Source organism: Lytechinus variegatus, chromosome 13, assembly GCF_018143015.1.
Source record: "Lytechinus variegatus isolate NC3 chromosome 13, Lvar_3.0, whole genome shotgun sequence".
Lineage (NCBI taxonomy): Eukaryota > Metazoa > Echinodermata > Echinoidea > Temnopleuroida > Toxopneustidae > Lytechinus > Lytechinus variegatus.
The window spans coordinates 34,115,730-34,133,284 of NC_054752.1; the positions used below are offsets into that span (position 1 = coordinate 34,115,730).

Genomic DNA, 17,555 nt, shown 5'->3' on the forward strand with positions numbered 1-17,555 from the left:
GTTTGAACATTTTCAGCGTAGATTTCAAGATTTCACAAAGCTCAGTTTATGTGACTGTACCAGATCTAGATCCTCGATGATATTCTGACAATTTAAAGCCTGGTTTTACAGACTTTCTCATGAAATCAGTGTTTACTGCAACTACTGACATTTCCACTGTTCCATTTCTCACCCTAGAAAAAAAAACCCATCAAAGTTTTGATTGAATGCAATTTTCAGTACATTCTTTGCTGCCATAGATTTAGAATCTTGTTTTTAGAAAAGGTAAATTGGAATTGTGTACTTTTAAAAGGTGTTAACAAATCATAATCAATATTTGTAGAGATTCAATAACATATTGTTCTTCACATTTTGAACATAATAAACACAATGGTACATGTTAAACTTCTGCTTACAATTTCAATCACAAATACATTAAAACATAAATGCACTGTTATTATTGTAAATTTATATCTCTATTAATAATGGGAGTTTGATGCACATGCTTACCCAATAAATCTAAAATCACAGCAGCAATTTGTCACCACAAACAGGGCTTTGAAAGAACTAAAGATATTGTGCACATTGCAGCATATGAATATTCTAGAATGCGAATGATGCAAACATTCACCTAAACAGAGAACTCCAAAAGAGGAAAGCCTGGAAGAAGAAATATAGCTTAAAAGATAGATATACTCATACTCTTACTCACAGACAGAAATATAGAATGGGGAAAGAGTGAAAACACTTTTACAGATACGGTTGGGTTTTAATTTGGTTGTGATGTTTATTACTGAATGGTGTATGGTTATCTCCCTATCACCCAGTATACATATTACAGTGAATGAAAGAAGTAGCCACCTCAACAAGTAGATTTTTAATAGAAAGAGCAAAATAAGCATAATGCTGAAAATTTCATCAAAGTCAGATGTGAATTTAGAAAAATTATGACATTTAAAAAATATTACTCATTTCTCAAAAACAAATAAATGGACAACATGGTGTTATGCAAATGAGAGAGTGGATGATGTCATACACTGTTTCTTTTTACTTGATTGTATGATTTATAAATAATACAATTTTTTATAGATTTGACAAGAAGAAAACTCTTCAATGACTCACAAAGAATTACAACAATTTCAGTCCCGAATGATGAGAGAGTGATCAAACTTTGTTTCGCATTACAAGGAACAATAAAAACATTTCATACTTCATAATAAAAACAAAAACAAGTAAATAAATGGATGACATCACCATTACCCTCATTTGCATATCAACAAGGATGTGTATGTAACTCTTTTGTGAAAGAAAGAAAATCTTAAAATGTCACCACTTTCTTACTGATTCTGATGAAATCTTCAGCATTGTGCAATTGATTTTCTCATTTTATACAAACAGACTGTTTCTTTTTTTTGGGGGGGGGGAGGAGGACATTCTCTTTAATAAATCCTGGGGCAAGAAAGATTAAAAGAAGCTTTATCAACATGCTTACAGCATCTAGAGAAAAACTTATCCCTTACTGTCTTGAAATTGATTTACAAAGGCTCCACCAAACATGCTTTTATACAAATGAACAATTGTCAGATTAAAAAAAAAAGAACTCTCAAATTTAAAGGAAGGTCAATTGTCAATACTTCACCATTTGTGAGGGTTATGACAGAGCAAGTACAAACAATAGAAAAACAAAAACAATACAAAACAGTTGACAAAGATTTTTTTCCTCCAAAATATACAAAATCTTCTAGCATTGCATCAAGCTCCCTGAAAAGGCACATAAATAATTTGCATATTGAAGAAAACACAAAGCACTCCTGGGGAAGGGTGTTTCAAAAAGACGTATGGGGTTTTGCAAGAAACTTACATATTTGATACCAATTACAAATGATAAATACATAGATGTAAGTAATTACACATATAAAATTGAAAGATCACCATTTCCTGTTGCAAGCGACAGTCTAGCAACTAATCATACATGTCCATTTATTTCACGACTTGCATTCGATTTATTATTTATGGTAGGCCATTAATGCTAATGCTGCTTTGACTTTAGGCCTTTCATGGAACACACAGTTTGCATCCTCTGAAGGTTTACATCTTCTTCCAGTAAACCCAATGTTCAAGCAATTGTCCAAATACAACGTTCAAGAAGAAAATTGAAAAAGTTCTTGGAAAAAGAGAACAGATCCAATGATGGAGGTCAATTTAGTAACACAGAGGTTTCTGTATAATGAGAATTGAGAAGTTGTTTTAAGCTATTGAGATGAAATGAAAATATGTATCATTAGAATATTTCAGTAGATTTTGCAAAACCACATTAAGGCATAGGTTCAGAAGGATAAATTTATTGATATCCTGTAGAACTAGGACCATTATTTATAATCCCTAATGTCCAACATCCATTATGAATGTGAGTGAATTCTACACACCCAGTTGAAACTGACGTATTCAGGTGATGGATAACTTTGATGAATATTGAATATTCTCATCACGTAAACTGATGCGTGGCCTTTGTTTCAATTACCGACATGAATGAAATGAAAACACAAACAGATATTTTGGTTCAATAGATGTATAGTTATTTACGCAAGGAATATGTGCTTGCTATTACACAATTTGTGCATGAATGTGTTAAGACTGCTACACAGATCTTTTAAAAATGGGAGGGGTGCATCCCTTGTAAGAGAAAGTAAAGTATTCAAAACATGGCAAGGTTTCATTTGTATACTACTGACAAACATGGAATGGACATGATAGAAAAGTATTGCATATATCAGTTGTTCTTTATACTTTAAGGTAACAAATAGTTATTCAACCTACTTTGTTCCCATAATTCCATCAAAAATCATTACACTTCATATTTCACTATTTCTAACTATATTACAGACAATAGCGCAGATTGACAGCTCACGCCTGCACTTTGGCAAAACCATAATATATTCAAAGCTCAGGAGTCAGGAATATCAAATAACAAAAGATTTGACATACATTTCTGATATAACTGATTTCCCCATCCTTATACAAGCAAGCTCCTTTCCTTGTTCTGTGTGCATTCCTTATAAGACATGGCTGTTTGAACCTCTTAACTACCCTCTCCCCCATAAATATATGCTATTAATGTCCATGTCATATTTTCTACTGCATAATTCACGTTTAATAAGCCATGAAAGAATGCAAATCTTGTAATCTGCAATTCAAGAATACCTAGGGTGCTAATCAATTCCATCCTGTTTAGTATGTGACCTCACCTCAAATGTAATGCACATCTGTCCAGGGGTCTGTCTTACAAAGAGTTGTGATTGATCCAATCAATTACAACTAATGAAAGCCAGTAACATCAACATATAAATGTATGTTTGATCAAAAGATTTTCTAGATATTAATGAATACCCATGAATTCATTGATTTCATGACAATTTGGTGTGTTCTCAAAGGACATTCTGCAAATTTCCTGTAGAAAATTGAATGGCACTGATGGATTTCCGTAGTTACGATTGATTGGATCAATTGTAACTCTTTGTAAGATGGGGCCCTGGTGTAAAGTCAAAATTTGCATTTCAAAATACTGCATCGTGAAATAATTACACAAAACAGTACAAAAACTAACAGTGACATGTTTTTTTCCAAACAAAATGAAATTACATTCTGGTTTGCACAGGTCTAGTAACTTGAAACAATATCCTTTTTTTGTTATTATCAAATATGAGATCTATCAGATGCAACGACAATCAATTTCTTTTCAAGATGATAGGGTAACTCATTAATTTATTGCACTAGGATGAATACACAGCATAGATTATTATTTACACTCTATGTCGTTTCAATCCACAATGTTTAGACATCAGTGTCGTTATTTCAATTCAGTCAATGTCAAATCTCCCTTGTGATTGAAAACCTTCACACTGGCATGACAACATTGATTCTATTGTCCCTTTATTCCCTTGTTCATTATATTTACATCAAAATGATTTATCATAAAGATATCCCCTAACTCTTCCATAAAATAATAGCACCACAATTAAAGGAAGAAAATGATATGCAAAGAATATGTTTGCCTTTGGTGGGATGGGTAAAACCTACATGTAGATTTTTGTTGAATATACTCAATGTATGTTAATACAAAAAATTTATTAGCAAAAAAATTATACAAAAAAATTATTAGCAAAAAAACAAACAAACACGCCTTTCATCAATGAAAACTTGTCAGCGATTCAATAAGATATAGAACAATTGTTTCACTCTTCCGATCTTTCAAAGACGTAGGGACCATTAAATCTCTTTTCAAGGATGATTCTTTATGAAAACGTGAAATTAAGCCCCCTTTCTAAAAAAAAGTCATTATTTTTCTGAATGATTCGACAGAAAGTAGAGACAAATATTATTTCCTAATATTCCCCCTCCCTACATCCATGTTTAACATTTTTCCTTACAATTTAGGCATCCTAATTTAGATTTCACCCCACATACTGGATATTCAATATTTCATCTTTCAAACATATGTTTCATGTTATATTCTTTTATTTCATCTAACACTGGATTCAAACTTTGAAAACAATAGATTTACCAACCTTTGTACCTATAGGATTAAAATAAAAAGCAGGAAAACCAAACTTATTGTTCATGCGAATGTCAAATTGTTCTCAAATGCTTTGAAACTTCTTCACAAAACTAAGATGCTAATGACATTTGTTAATTATTCTGCCTACAATTACTCATTCATTTCCTAACCTTTTAATCTTGTCAGTCTACATTTCATAGTAGAATATATTGTCTGTGCTGTATTTTGTTTCTCTGACAATAATTTATCTCTCCTCCTCGTCTGCTTGAGAAAGGGACCCACTTTTCTCCACAATTTTATCTATTCACAGTTGTTACCTCATCGTTCGTCTTCTTGCACTATAGTTTCTTCCTTTGTTTCCCCTTCCTCTTACAATTTTTTTCCAAGTAAAAGACCCAAAAAAATTGCAAATACAGCTTTCTAATATCTTCATTACATCCCTTATATCTTGCAGACACAAAGGAAGAAGTAAGAAGACATCTTACTTGCATCCTTAACCTGACCTGGTACTTTTTACACATTTTATCTATCTCTATTCTAAACTCTTCAGTCTATCCTTCAACTCTCCTTTCCCTAATGTACTCACTCTGCAGATGTAGGAAGGTATGCAGTAGATATTGACTCAAACACGACACCATAAAGAGTGGTGTGGAGAAATTGTCTCCCCTGAGTCCACTCCTCCTTTATTTCAATCTCAATCTTCATTCTTTCATGGATCTTATCAGAATAAACATGGATCAGAAAAACAGAAGATAGGATATAGATCTTCTGATTTCAGTTCTGTCCATCTGTTTGTTGCTGGATGACAGCTGCACCACTCTCAGTATAGACAGAGATGGAAATTACATCAGCTGACCAAGCTCCTTGGTTCTTCCTCTCTTCAGTGAAGTTGTCTCGACTTTTCATCTATCTTCTTTATCTTCTTCTCCTTTAAGTTCTCCAAGTTCCTCTCTCCTGTTTTGTGAAAACAGGATCCCTCTCATTATAAACTAAGATGTTGTCGTCTTTGGCCCATCTTTGACTCTCCAGCAAGACTTGCTACAAGAACACAGGACCATAGATCAAGACCTTGCATCTATCTTCTTCGTTTTTTTATCTTCTCAGTTCTTCAATACTCTCCTTCATGCTTGGAATGAAGTGGACAACACTCAGTATAGACCAAGATGTTGCCTTCATCCGCTTTTGACTCTTCAGCAAGACTTGCCACAAGAACACAAGATCCATCTATCAAGACCTACCATCTATCTTCTTCTTCATCTTCCTTCTGCTTCTTCAGTCGATCTTCTCCAGACTTGGTGGGAACTGAATCAGTCTAAGCTCGCTGCCAAAGTCACAGACAATCGTAGGTGAGTTTTCGATGGAAAGAATGTTCTTCACACGGACGTGCCTGTCGCCGAGGTTGAGCTCTCGGATCGGTTCACCATTTACAATGTCCCAGACAACCAGATATCCCTAAAAAATCAAAGATTTTAATGAATGAAAATATATGATTCAATGAATGCTGAAATTTCCATGACAGGTTGAATCATTTCCTTGAACATTCTAAATGACAATACAATGGAATATTAAAAAATTACACAGTAACGTTAAAAAGATCAGAATAACAATTAGTTACAGAATTTAGCATCTTTTTGGTTGAAACACTATTTCATATAAGCAAAACTTGCATGTAAAAAAAGTAAAATGTTCTATACAGGAAGAAGTAGAATATTGAAAAAATAAGATGTTGCAGTTGCAATAATTCTAAAATACAGCTTTTTCTGCGAAGTCTTCAAAGTATTGTTAACTGCGAGATGCAAGGTTTTAAAAGGATGTAGACAATATAGTATTTATTTCATTTATTAGTTCTTACCTGAGCACCAGTAATCATGAGTTTATCATTCAAAGTAGCAACACTACTACTGCATCCACCATCCTATGAAAAAAAGAAAAGAAAACAGTAATTGCAATAATAATATTGGCATTTTAACACACTATTAGAAAAAATACAAATGAAATATTATCCACAGTGATTTCTTGTACAATATTTTTCATGAGATTTTTCCTATGTAATCAAACAAAGGCCACTATTCAGGCATAAGCTAGGAGGCCTTACTTGTTTGAATTTAAGAACACAGACAATTCAAATGTCAGGTTCTTTTGAAATCCAGCTCATGAAAGATTGTGGAGGTCTTTTGTCAAAATCATCTGCTTATTACTGTCAGCGCTGGCTGAATTTAAGATTGAATATTGGCTGAAAAAACACTGAGCTCCGACTATTACAGTAACTGTGACTACTCTCAGAGAATATTTTTTTTGTTGATGCTGATTACTAAAATAAAATGCTCCCAAAAAGAACATTTCATGAAAGGACTTATCGGATGTTATGTCTGACAAAGTATGTTTGATAGAAACTGTACTTCTCAGCCAATCAACATCAAGAAAAGTTGATCACATCTTAAAAACGTTGATGATTTAAATGCTCTCCAGGATTCCGTAACACTAAGGTTAGTGATTAATCGTACGCTTTGATTTTTACAATGGATTGTATATTGTAGTCAATGCAAGCAATCATAGAACATTTTCTATGATCATTGCTAAGCTTTGAGTTACACAGGCCTAATTTAATGAATTTCACCCATTCCATAACATATAGCATCATATAGCATGAGAAGCCTCCCTGCCATCCTACACCATCTTAATCCCCTCAACCCCCCATTAATCCAGTCATCCCCATGAACTCACCAGTTGTATAACATGTAACATCCATCTCTGCAATCTAGTCCACACACACAGCTTACTGTCCAATACATGCTGAGACGTACAGGTAATACTTAAAACAGTCCCACTAGGTCATCCCTGCCCCCCAAACATCCTAATCCCCTCAACCCCCTTTAATACAGTCATCCCAATGGACTCACCAGTTGTATAACATGTAACATCCATCTCTGCAATCTAGTCCACACACACAGCTTACTGTCCAATACATGCTGAGACGTACAGGTAATACTTAAAACAGTCCCACTAGGTCATCCCTGCCCCCCAAACATCCTAATCCCCTCAACCCCTTTTAATCCAGTCATCCCAATGAACTCACCAGTTGTATAACATGTAACATCCATCCTTGTAATCTAGTCCATACACACAGCTTACTATCCAAGCTAACACACAATACATGCTGAGGCGTACAGGTAATACTAAGAACTGTGCTAGTTGGGCCTTTGAGAGCCTTCAACATATCGCCCCGCGATGTGTCCCAAAGTCTCACCAAACCATCTGTTGAACCACTTGCAATGCTATTGAATGGATCCTACAGAAAAAGAAAAATGAAGTGAAAAATCAATTTAGGCAAATCAGTCACTTTGTCATTATTGCTTGATTTACCTCACTTAGTAGCTAGCATCACCTTACTTCACTGCATGCAGCTGCAACTACCAAATTATTTGCTGGGTAATAACACTATGTTAGGTTACGACTTTACTGCTTTTAGCTAATGCAGCAATGCACAGCAAAAATCACAAAAGCCCACAAATAAAGGCCACCGCACACCTTATGACTGTTCGTGATCCAATTTTGGAACAAATCGCATTTTGCTCATTTTCTGAAAATGTGACTGGAACATATCATTTTATTTGAGGTTAAAATTAATTAAAAGAATACTAATATAACCATTTTGAAAGATTGCAAAACTTTATTTTGGAGTAAAGGCCTAATTAGTTTCAAATCGTAACCAATCGTACGACTGCTATGACGTCAATATGACTAGATATTAAATTTGCTTTTATTCTAAGAAGGATGATAGCATAGTCACAGATTTGAACATATGTATTCGTACAAAGATTTAGAACATTACACAGTAAGATATTTCAAATCTCAATATTAGCAACAAATTATACTACATTTTATTCTGAAATCGGGTCGCCTTAAATGTAGCACAGGTGTTATTCTGTTAAGTTGTAAACATTCATAACGATATCATCATTTTAAGAACTGTCATTGTAATGGTTTTCTTTATGAGAATGAATGTTCTTACCTTATCTACATAAAGTGATGTGACACTACCAGCGTGTCCTCTCAAAGTGAATTTACAATTAAGATCATCTAGAGAATACACCTGGAAATAAAAACACACAAAAAGAGAGGTGTCAGGTACTGTCAAAGGAACTGCCAATTTCTTGAAAATATACAGGGTCCACATTATTAAGCCATTGATTACTAAAAGTTGCAATTCGCATAGGCCGTCCATAGTTGTGAATGATCGGATCAAGCGTAACTCTTTGTAAGGCGGGGCCCTAATTTGTGTTGATTTCCGTCTGTACTGCGAGACATGTTGTTTTCAATAAAATCCATTCATCTTATCATACCTATCTTATCTTTAAGCTTTGGATGTGTTTTTTTCAAGCTGAATAAAAATCTCGCATTTGATATTGATGACCTATTGTTGGTTTACGGTGGCAGGTCAGATACATGCTTATTATCATATGTGGAGCATGGTGGCCCCGTGGATTAGTCTTCTGACTTTGAAACAGAGGGTCATGGGTTCGAATCCCAGCCATGGCGTAATTTCCTTCACTTTACAATGGAATTCATTTAGTTCTCTTTAACTTACCTTGAGTGTATAATCTTGACTAGCTGTAATGAGTTGTGCCTCATTGGCTTGTATAGTGTTAATAGGTTGCTGATGCGCCTGCACAGTCTTTAATAAACTCAAGTGAACCACAGGGGGATACTGGTAATAACTGTCGTAGCTTACTGTAACTGGGGAAGCAAATGTGATATTGGAAAATCCAGAATTATTACAAATGACAAATATGCATAGACACAAAGAAACTCACGATTGATGGGAGCAATATTGAAATGCACTTTTTTGTTCTTTAATTTATAGATGACCAAAATAAGAATCATATGACATCATTCTGAAAGCTGAATTATCAAGCACCGAGGTCCAGTTTCATCAAATATTTAGGATTACGCTCACTTTATCATTATCTTGACAACCATGGTAACAGCTTTCAACAAGTCAAGGTTTCCATGGTTATTAGCATAATGTCAAATTTGTTACATTTTTAGTCTTTATGAAATAGGCCCGAAGAGTGCCAAGACTTCCAGACATGACCAATGCACAAGAAACTACTGTACTTCAAGACGTAGCCATCATGAATTATGAAAAGTCTGCTGATATTCTAAATGGTGCACTAACAGGACCACTTCTCATCAGAGTTGAAAATGAAATCCTTGATCTTGACTGGTTGGAAAAATGTTCACTGCACTGCAATTTGTTGGTGATAGCAAATTTTGTGAAACAGTCTTTGACTCACCTCCTACACTTTGAAATCCTGAGAGCTGCAAGAAGTCTAGACTCCCACCTAATCTTGCAATGACCAGGAGATTGCGAGTGAAGCATACACCTGTTATACCAGGTTGGGATTGGTCACCTTTGTAAGACGACCAAGCTAATAATTGACCATTCTCACTGCTCCATAACTGTAAGTAAGATAAACAGGGAAAACATTAAATCAATTTTCCCCCGACTGAACTTATCTACATGAGTGTGTAAGCCACAAAAATAAAAGTAATATTTATTGTACATTTCTCTTCAAGCAGGTAAACATAAACTGTCCAATATAACTTAAGTGTTATAACAGAGTGCATCAGATATCAAGTCACAAACTACCTATGGAGATCACATGTTTTACAGGTAGGTGTAGAATCGATAAGAAGAATGATTGCTACAAGTCTCGTGTAAACGTGTCATTGCATGATTTTAGACTTCTTCTAATTCCTCCAAACTGAAACCTCAGACTAGATAATGAGGCTAAACAGTATTCAAAGTTATCTTTTCTTACAAAACCTGATCTGCATTACAATTTTTCGTCTAACAGTGATTACAGTACTGCATTCTACGTGTACAATTAACACCAATCTTGCTCATAGCATTAATCAGCTTACCTCAATGCTTCCATCACTACATCCAGCAGCAACCACTTCATCTTTACATGCCAGACACCACACTGTAGAACACTCACTGGAACCATCACCCCCTGCTCCTACAAGGGGTGCAGACTGTACCCCTCCTGCACCTGTTGGGTCGACCACGCCCTCCCTCTCTGACGGACTTCCAAACATATCCACCTGTGAGAAGTCAGCGGATACTGTACTATGAGTCCTTGACTTGGTGAGCTGATGCTGCTGGAGGTAGGGATCATCATCGCAGCTAGCCACCCCAGAGCTTCGGCTGGAAGATTGTGAAGGATGCCTTGCTGCTGAGTACATCTGCTCTCCGTTCCCGTAGTACCCGTCCATGCTGAACTGCATGCCAGCTAGATCTTTTGAGCTTCCTGGTCGAGGCATGCCGCCTCCATTGCCTTCCTGCGGCATGCTGAAGTGTGACGACAGGTCTTTAGAGCTTCCAGGACGTGGCATGACAACCTCTGAGCTGTTTGGTGAAGCGCCCTCTGTTGTCTCAAGAGGGCTGAATGGACTTGAAGGAACGCTGCAATGGTTGGGGGTCTTCAAGGGCTGTGTAGGTGAGGTTGGTTGCCGGGGTAGACTGTTGCTTGGGCTACTAAGGCGATATCTGAAAGTACCAATGAACATATCCATATCAACAGAATTCAGTCTCAGAGACATGCTAATTCATGCTAAATTCTTTGACCTCTTTTTTATCAGGAAGAATCACACCCTGGAAAACCATATTTTCTGTGTGGGATCAGCAAAATAAAAACAAGAGAGTCTGAATCGGTGTCTCCTTCTAAGCTAAGAATCTATAGGACTCTAAATATTTTCTCAATTCTGCTTTCAGATTCTGAAGTAAATGATAGGCTGACGGTTTACCACAACAATGAGATAACTTCTCTTACCTTGTTCTTGGGATGAAGTGTTCACACCTTCCTTCGTATGGATCCCAGATTCGTATATCACCCTGAATACAAGCACTCACTACCCATCGTCCTCCTGTCACAAAACACTCCACTTCCTGATTGAAGAAATAACATGATTAAAAAAATATATATTCTTTAGGCCAAATCTACGCTTAAAGTTTATTTGAACAGAAAATTCAAACCAGCACAGCGCAAAAAAAATAAGTCTCATCAAATTTGATAAAAAACCATCAAAGTAATGCTATTTTTATCTTTGCATATTTCATTTTAAAATTTTAAAATTAAATTACAAAATAAAAAGTAGGTGTGTGACACCAATAGTTCCCTCACTGGCATGCAGCTCATCATCATCATCCTCGTCATCATCACCATCATCATAATCTTCATCATCATCATCACTATCACCATCATTATCATCCTCCTCATCCTTATTACAATCATCATTATCACCATTATCACTATCATCATCATCAAAATCATCACCATCATCTTCATCATCACCGTCACCTTTGCCATCATCCTCATCCTCCTCATCATCACAATCATCATCCTCCTCATCACCACTATCATCTTCATTGTCAGATACCTGCTCATGTCCAGCCAAGTGCTGAGGCACAGCTTCACACGGCCCTTGTACTCTCTTGATGATATCCGCCCTTCGTCCTGGTTTGTACCTGGCCTGACGACTACGCACCAAGGTAGCACACTTACACAGCAGCATGATCAGGATTACAGAAGAAGCACCACTGATGATCCCTAACATCATAGTCACATAGTAGTCCCACCTGTTGTCAATGAAAGTTTATTTCCAGATATATGTGTCCCTAGAATAGTTTGAGAGTCTATTTTTTCATGTTACAAGGACCTTGCTTTTTAAAGTTTTTCATCAAAGCAAATGCTACAGAAAATATTAGATATAAGACAAATTTTGCTAGCTTGCAACAAGCCACCAAATACAAGCTTTATGAAACAAGACCCAGCCACGATTATTTTTTCCTTCACAGCTGAAGATCATGAAGGAAAAAGTTATGGTCACATCACTATGACTTTGGTACTTCCGAGTAGAAAGGGTAAATCCACAATGGATTCCAAGACAAGAAGTAGCAGAAGTTCCCTCAAACATGGAAATACCAAAGATGCCAGAAGATGCTTAAACTAGAGTTATAGCTCATTTATGCATCATCATTGCCATCATCTTTGTCATTGGTTTCATCCTATTCTTTGTCCCCCTCTTTCTCATCATCATCATCATCAGCGTCGTAGTCATCATCATTACACTATCATCGCTTTATCATCCTTTCTTCCCATTTAGTGGAGTTAGATGTAGAAAGATTGGACAGCAATATTCTACTACTAGTACAAGACTTTCCAGGCTCCTGGTCATGAAATATTTCCCCATTCAATCTCAACACACTTACATGTATCTCCTATGAGATTTTTATCAGGCATATGTTTTATTGTGAAGAGAAAATCAAAGGGTCACTCACCGGTCAGCTTCATGAAGACCTTCATAGCTACCAATAATCTGACCAACACCAGGAGATGACCCATATCTCTTGGTTTCAGAATCCTTCCTCAGAGCAACAGCCTCCTCTGGTCTGATATGAATGTTCAGTTTGATCGGCGGAAGGATACTCACATATCTACAATGGAAATGAGGGATAGGAGATTAAAACATGATTAAAGGATGACCAACAACATTTTAATCAAATATTTTATTCTTCACAAACTGACCTGTACATAAATTACATTGAGCCCTTACTGATCATTTGTAAGAGTTCTGTACAGGTCTCTACACTATGTAGGCCAGCGAATGAACGCCTTCAATAATGTAAGCAAATTGACAACTTTGTTTGTTATAAGAAATATTACACACAAAAAAAGACAAACAGGAAATTCCCCTTAATTTTTTTTATTATTTTCACAAGATTCTCTGGATTCTTTTAAGCCAGCTTAGACATCAGATTATCATGAACTGATCATTACATACCCAGTTGGTATTCAGTTTAGGGGTCCATCATGAAATATTCATTTTGTTTGTAGTCTGGTTGTAGTTGACATATTGAAGATTTGATTGTTCATTTAAGTTCTTGACTTACCATGTCACATCGTATATTTTGTATGTAAGGGGTCACTGTTTATAGCAAGACATAGGCTTTTGTTGTGATTCCCATACACATTTTACTGTATATAACTGCTTTGCATTTTATGAATTATTAATAAATTGCATTGAATTAAATATTCATGCAATTGCTTATAAGTTGATGGCTTGATACGAAGCTCTATAAGATTCTCACCTGTCTGCTAGGCTCATGTTGTACATATTAAAGAGAGCTGGCCAGTGCCAAGCTGACAGCTTCCACAGTCCTCTCTGCCTCACCCATAGGGATAGCTTATCACTGCAATCACTTCCATGACAGGGCTTCAGGTCAGAGGAACCACTGCTTCCATCACTCTTTATCCTATCCTTCATCTTGTCCTTGTCATCTTGGTGCCCAGGCTTAGGGAGATCCCCAGATACCGGATCAGGGCGGGACCGGTCACTGACTTCATCAGAAGGGTCAGGATTGGGCACTGGCATAGCTTTGTCTGGGAGTCGGTGGAGATCGGCTAGAGGAGGTACTGGGGGTAGCTTGGGGTCTGATGGAGTAGGTAATGTTGGGGCAGCGGGTTCTAGAGGACTTCCGTAGCTATTGCTGACCAGGAAGAAGTTGATGATACCAGCTTTGTAGATGAAGAGACAGGTGACGATGATCCATAGTGCTAGGGTGAACTGCAGAAAGCAACAAATCCATGACAATTGAAAGACAACACTAAATGACAAATACTACATTAAAGGCTTAAAAGGGAAGCTAGCATTATGTTAAGACATTTCTGGATCTCACCCAGAAAATTATATCACATATTTGATATAGATTGAATTATGGAAATTGTGGAATTCGAAAACAGTTCTTGAAGTTCATTATTTTCATGGCAAGGCTGCTTTTCTACAGGGCACATGGCCTTGATTGAACTTAAACCCTACCTATATAAACCCCTCAAAAAAGTTCTGCAACTCAAGTTTGAGTGCTAATAAATTTCTTAGTGTGCCATCATCATATGTTAAAGTGGTATCAATGGAAAGCATGATTATTCCTCTTTACAATCATGTGTCATTTGTGATGCTAGTGTTATCATGAAATACACAGACATGATAATACGCAGCAATGTTAGAAATGAAATGTTGCAAAATGCGTCGTTTCCAATAGCGAATTTCCAATTGTTTCGAGGATGGACCGAGTGCATTCACTGTCACCTGCATGGTGGAAATTCTATAGAAATGGAGACTCTTGTTAGAAATCAATGCATTTTGCAACATTTCACTTTTCTCAATGTTCAGGGTGATTGCATATTCCATGATTACATAATCACAGCAAATGGCATGTCACTGTAAAGAGGAATAATTCAGCTTTCCAATGATACCAGTTTCATCTTTTATACTTCTGTAACCAAAAAGATATCATCCCCAAAACTGAGTTGCAAAACTTTTTTTGAGGGGTTTAGTTTCCAATTAATATCATATGTTCGTAACTTTTATTTATGATGAATGTTTACCTTTAAATGTTCACCTAAAACTCGGAATATTTGCAATATGATACAAAATATAATATAGAAATATTCACTCAAGATTTAAAGATCCTTGAAAATACTAGTATAACTTCTCCATGTCCGAGGTGAGCCCATGCTCTTTTCACTCATAATAATCTTTTGAATAATCCTAACGCTTGCTAGGAAGTTAAAGACCCTAAGTCTCACCTTAATAATCTTTTGAATAATCCTAATGCTTGCTAGGAAGTAAAAGACCCCGAGTCTCACCTTAATAATCTTTTGAATAATCCTAACGCTTGCTAGGAAGTTGAAGACCCTGAGCCTGCGAGGAATCCTTGGTCTTGGGGTAGGTTGTTCTATGGGTTGACCCCAGAAGGGTGAGAGGAATGACCGGTGGTGAGTACGAGATGGACGCACCCCATCAGGAGAGTCTTGGATAGACTGCATCATTCCTGATTTATACAGGTCTGAAATCTGGAAGAACGAGGGATAAGGGATGTTCCACAAAGATTGTTATGTGTGACTTCAAGTCATACCGATATGCATGATAATCAACACAAAATCAAATTGATTTATAAGCAGTAGTGTGTTTCTTGAGAATGGTCTAACCAATGCAGTGCTGAGTTTTCTACATCAAGCAACTTGGAATTAAGTATCAATTTTGTTGAAAGATTCTTTATGAAGCGCATCCCGTGCCGATTAGAGATAATGATGATACGTGTATATATCTTTTATTAGCCCAGAGGTACAGTAAATCCTTTAGAAGATTTGAAGTTTCTCTTTATCTACATAGGATGTGAGGCCATATTCACTGCAGTACGTGATGCAATTCCTGAATATAATCCATGTAATTTGAGCTAATCATTACATATTAGAAATTGGCAATGTACTGAAAATGAATAGAATATTAATAATCACTTCTATGAAAGAGGCTCACATAATATCATCATGCACTTGAGAAATTAAGTCTTAAAAAAGAAAGAAGATAAATACCTCTAATCTCCTGAAATCAAGAGCCAGGATTGACACAAAGAACATCATCTGAAGAAAGAGATCCGAGAACATAGCCACCAGGGCTAGAAGACAAAACTCCTAAACAGATTGGAAAAAATAGATTGGTAAATATTAGATCTGTTAATATCAGTTTATCATCAACATCATTTTTATCATTGTCATCACCACCACCATCATCATCATAGCCATAAGCATCATTGTCATTGTTATCTCAGCTATAATCAACAAACTTTTTCACTATCAAACTTTGTCATTATCAACATTATCAACGTAATCAGCATTAATTTTATCTTCACCATCATCATCATCATACTCATCATTATCATTATCATCATCATCCTCATCATCATCATTATCACCACCACCACCACCACCATCTTCATCATCATCATCACCATCATCATCATCATCATCATCACCATCGCCATCATCATCATCATCATCATTATCATCATCATCACCACCACCACCACCACCACCATCATCATCATCATCATCATCATCATCATCATCACCATCACCACCACCACCATCATCATCATCATCACCACCACCACCACCATCATCGCCATCACCATCATCATCATCATCATCCTACTCCTCATCATCACCCCTACCAACAAACACCACTCGCATACACCATTATATTTTCAATTTTTTATTCATATTAATTTTTGTTGTTGGATCTACTACAAAAACACATAAAAACTACTCTCCACAAAATACCTTCACTATCATCATCACAGGAAAATTCATATCTCATATATCATAATCATCCTACCAAGAAGAGCTCACCTGTACAGCTGAAACAAAGGTAAAGAGTCCAATCAGAACAATCAGGATCTCAGTCCACATATTCTTTGTGATGGACCAACCTTCTTTGCTTAAACCTAAAAAAAAGGTTAAAAAAATGACCTCAAATATCTACTCGCATCATGTCCTAATCCTAACAGCAGATTAGCAACCAAGTGAAATTTAAAATGAATTACATCCTATTGAGATTAAGGACAATTATACCGTGTTTCAAAGAAGACATACTGATAATGGTTCAATGATACAAAACCCCGGTTATTGAATGTTCTTGTGATCAAATGGCATGAATTCTCCTCTTCACCACTCTAATGGAAGATGAAAGGAAAAACAGTGACCACCTTCAAGGGCAACAAAGTGACCACCTTCAAGGGCAACCTTAAAACTTACCTGTTTAAGAGTGCTTTTTTATTGACATTGACTTATTGTTCAGACATGTATGATATGTGAATAGTTTTGTGGTTCTGCTCTCAACCACCTCGAGCATGTAATTAAGGTGGAAAGTGCGCTATACGAATCTCATGTATTACTATTATTATTATAAGACAAAGAAAATAACGTGTGCCCCCAACACCTTTTGAAGCCATTGCTTTTATTTTGCTTTATTTATGGACTCTTTGGCCCGTATTCTGAAGTCAGGTTTAACTTAGACCATGGTCTAACTCTGTGCTAAAATTATGGCAAGCCAAAAGTGTCAAAATTTTTATTACGTTGTATTGTTTCTTATGTTTACTGTGCTCTTTCCTTAT

The 17,555-nt window shown here is 36.3% G+C and overlaps 1 protein-coding gene across 1 annotated transcript in view; it reads right to left on the bottom strand.

Moving 5' to 3' along the window:
- Positions 1 to 4,408: 4,408 nt before the first annotated feature.
- LOC121426949 (sterol regulatory element-binding protein cleavage-activating protein-like) overlaps positions 4,409 to 17,555 on the bottom strand; it is a 30,811-nt gene continuing 17,664 nt past the window's right edge. The window contains exons 11-24 of the mRNA XM_041623367.1: positions 16,792 to 16,886; positions 15,976 to 16,074; positions 15,250 to 15,456; positions 13,692 to 14,167; positions 12,882 to 13,037; positions 11,981 to 12,179; positions 11,374 to 11,489; positions 10,463 to 11,090; positions 9,832 to 9,997; positions 9,123 to 9,271; positions 8,547 to 8,627; positions 7,611 to 7,823; positions 6,387 to 6,449; positions 4,409 to 5,986 (exon numbers count right to left, since the gene is read on the bottom strand). Coding sequence (XP_041479301.1) covers positions 5,807 to 5,986; positions 6,387 to 6,449; positions 7,611 to 7,823; positions 8,547 to 8,627; positions 9,123 to 9,271; positions 9,832 to 9,997; positions 10,463 to 11,090; positions 11,374 to 11,489; positions 11,981 to 12,179; positions 12,882 to 13,037; positions 13,692 to 14,167; positions 15,250 to 15,456; positions 15,976 to 16,074; positions 16,792 to 16,886 — 2,828 coding nt within the window. The 3' untranslated portion in view covers positions 4,409 to 5,806. The remainder of the gene's footprint in view (positions 5,987 to 6,386; positions 6,450 to 7,610; positions 7,824 to 8,546; positions 8,628 to 9,122; positions 9,272 to 9,831; positions 9,998 to 10,462; positions 11,091 to 11,373; positions 11,490 to 11,980; positions 12,180 to 12,881; positions 13,038 to 13,691; positions 14,168 to 15,249; positions 15,457 to 15,975; positions 16,075 to 16,791; positions 16,887 to 17,555) is intronic.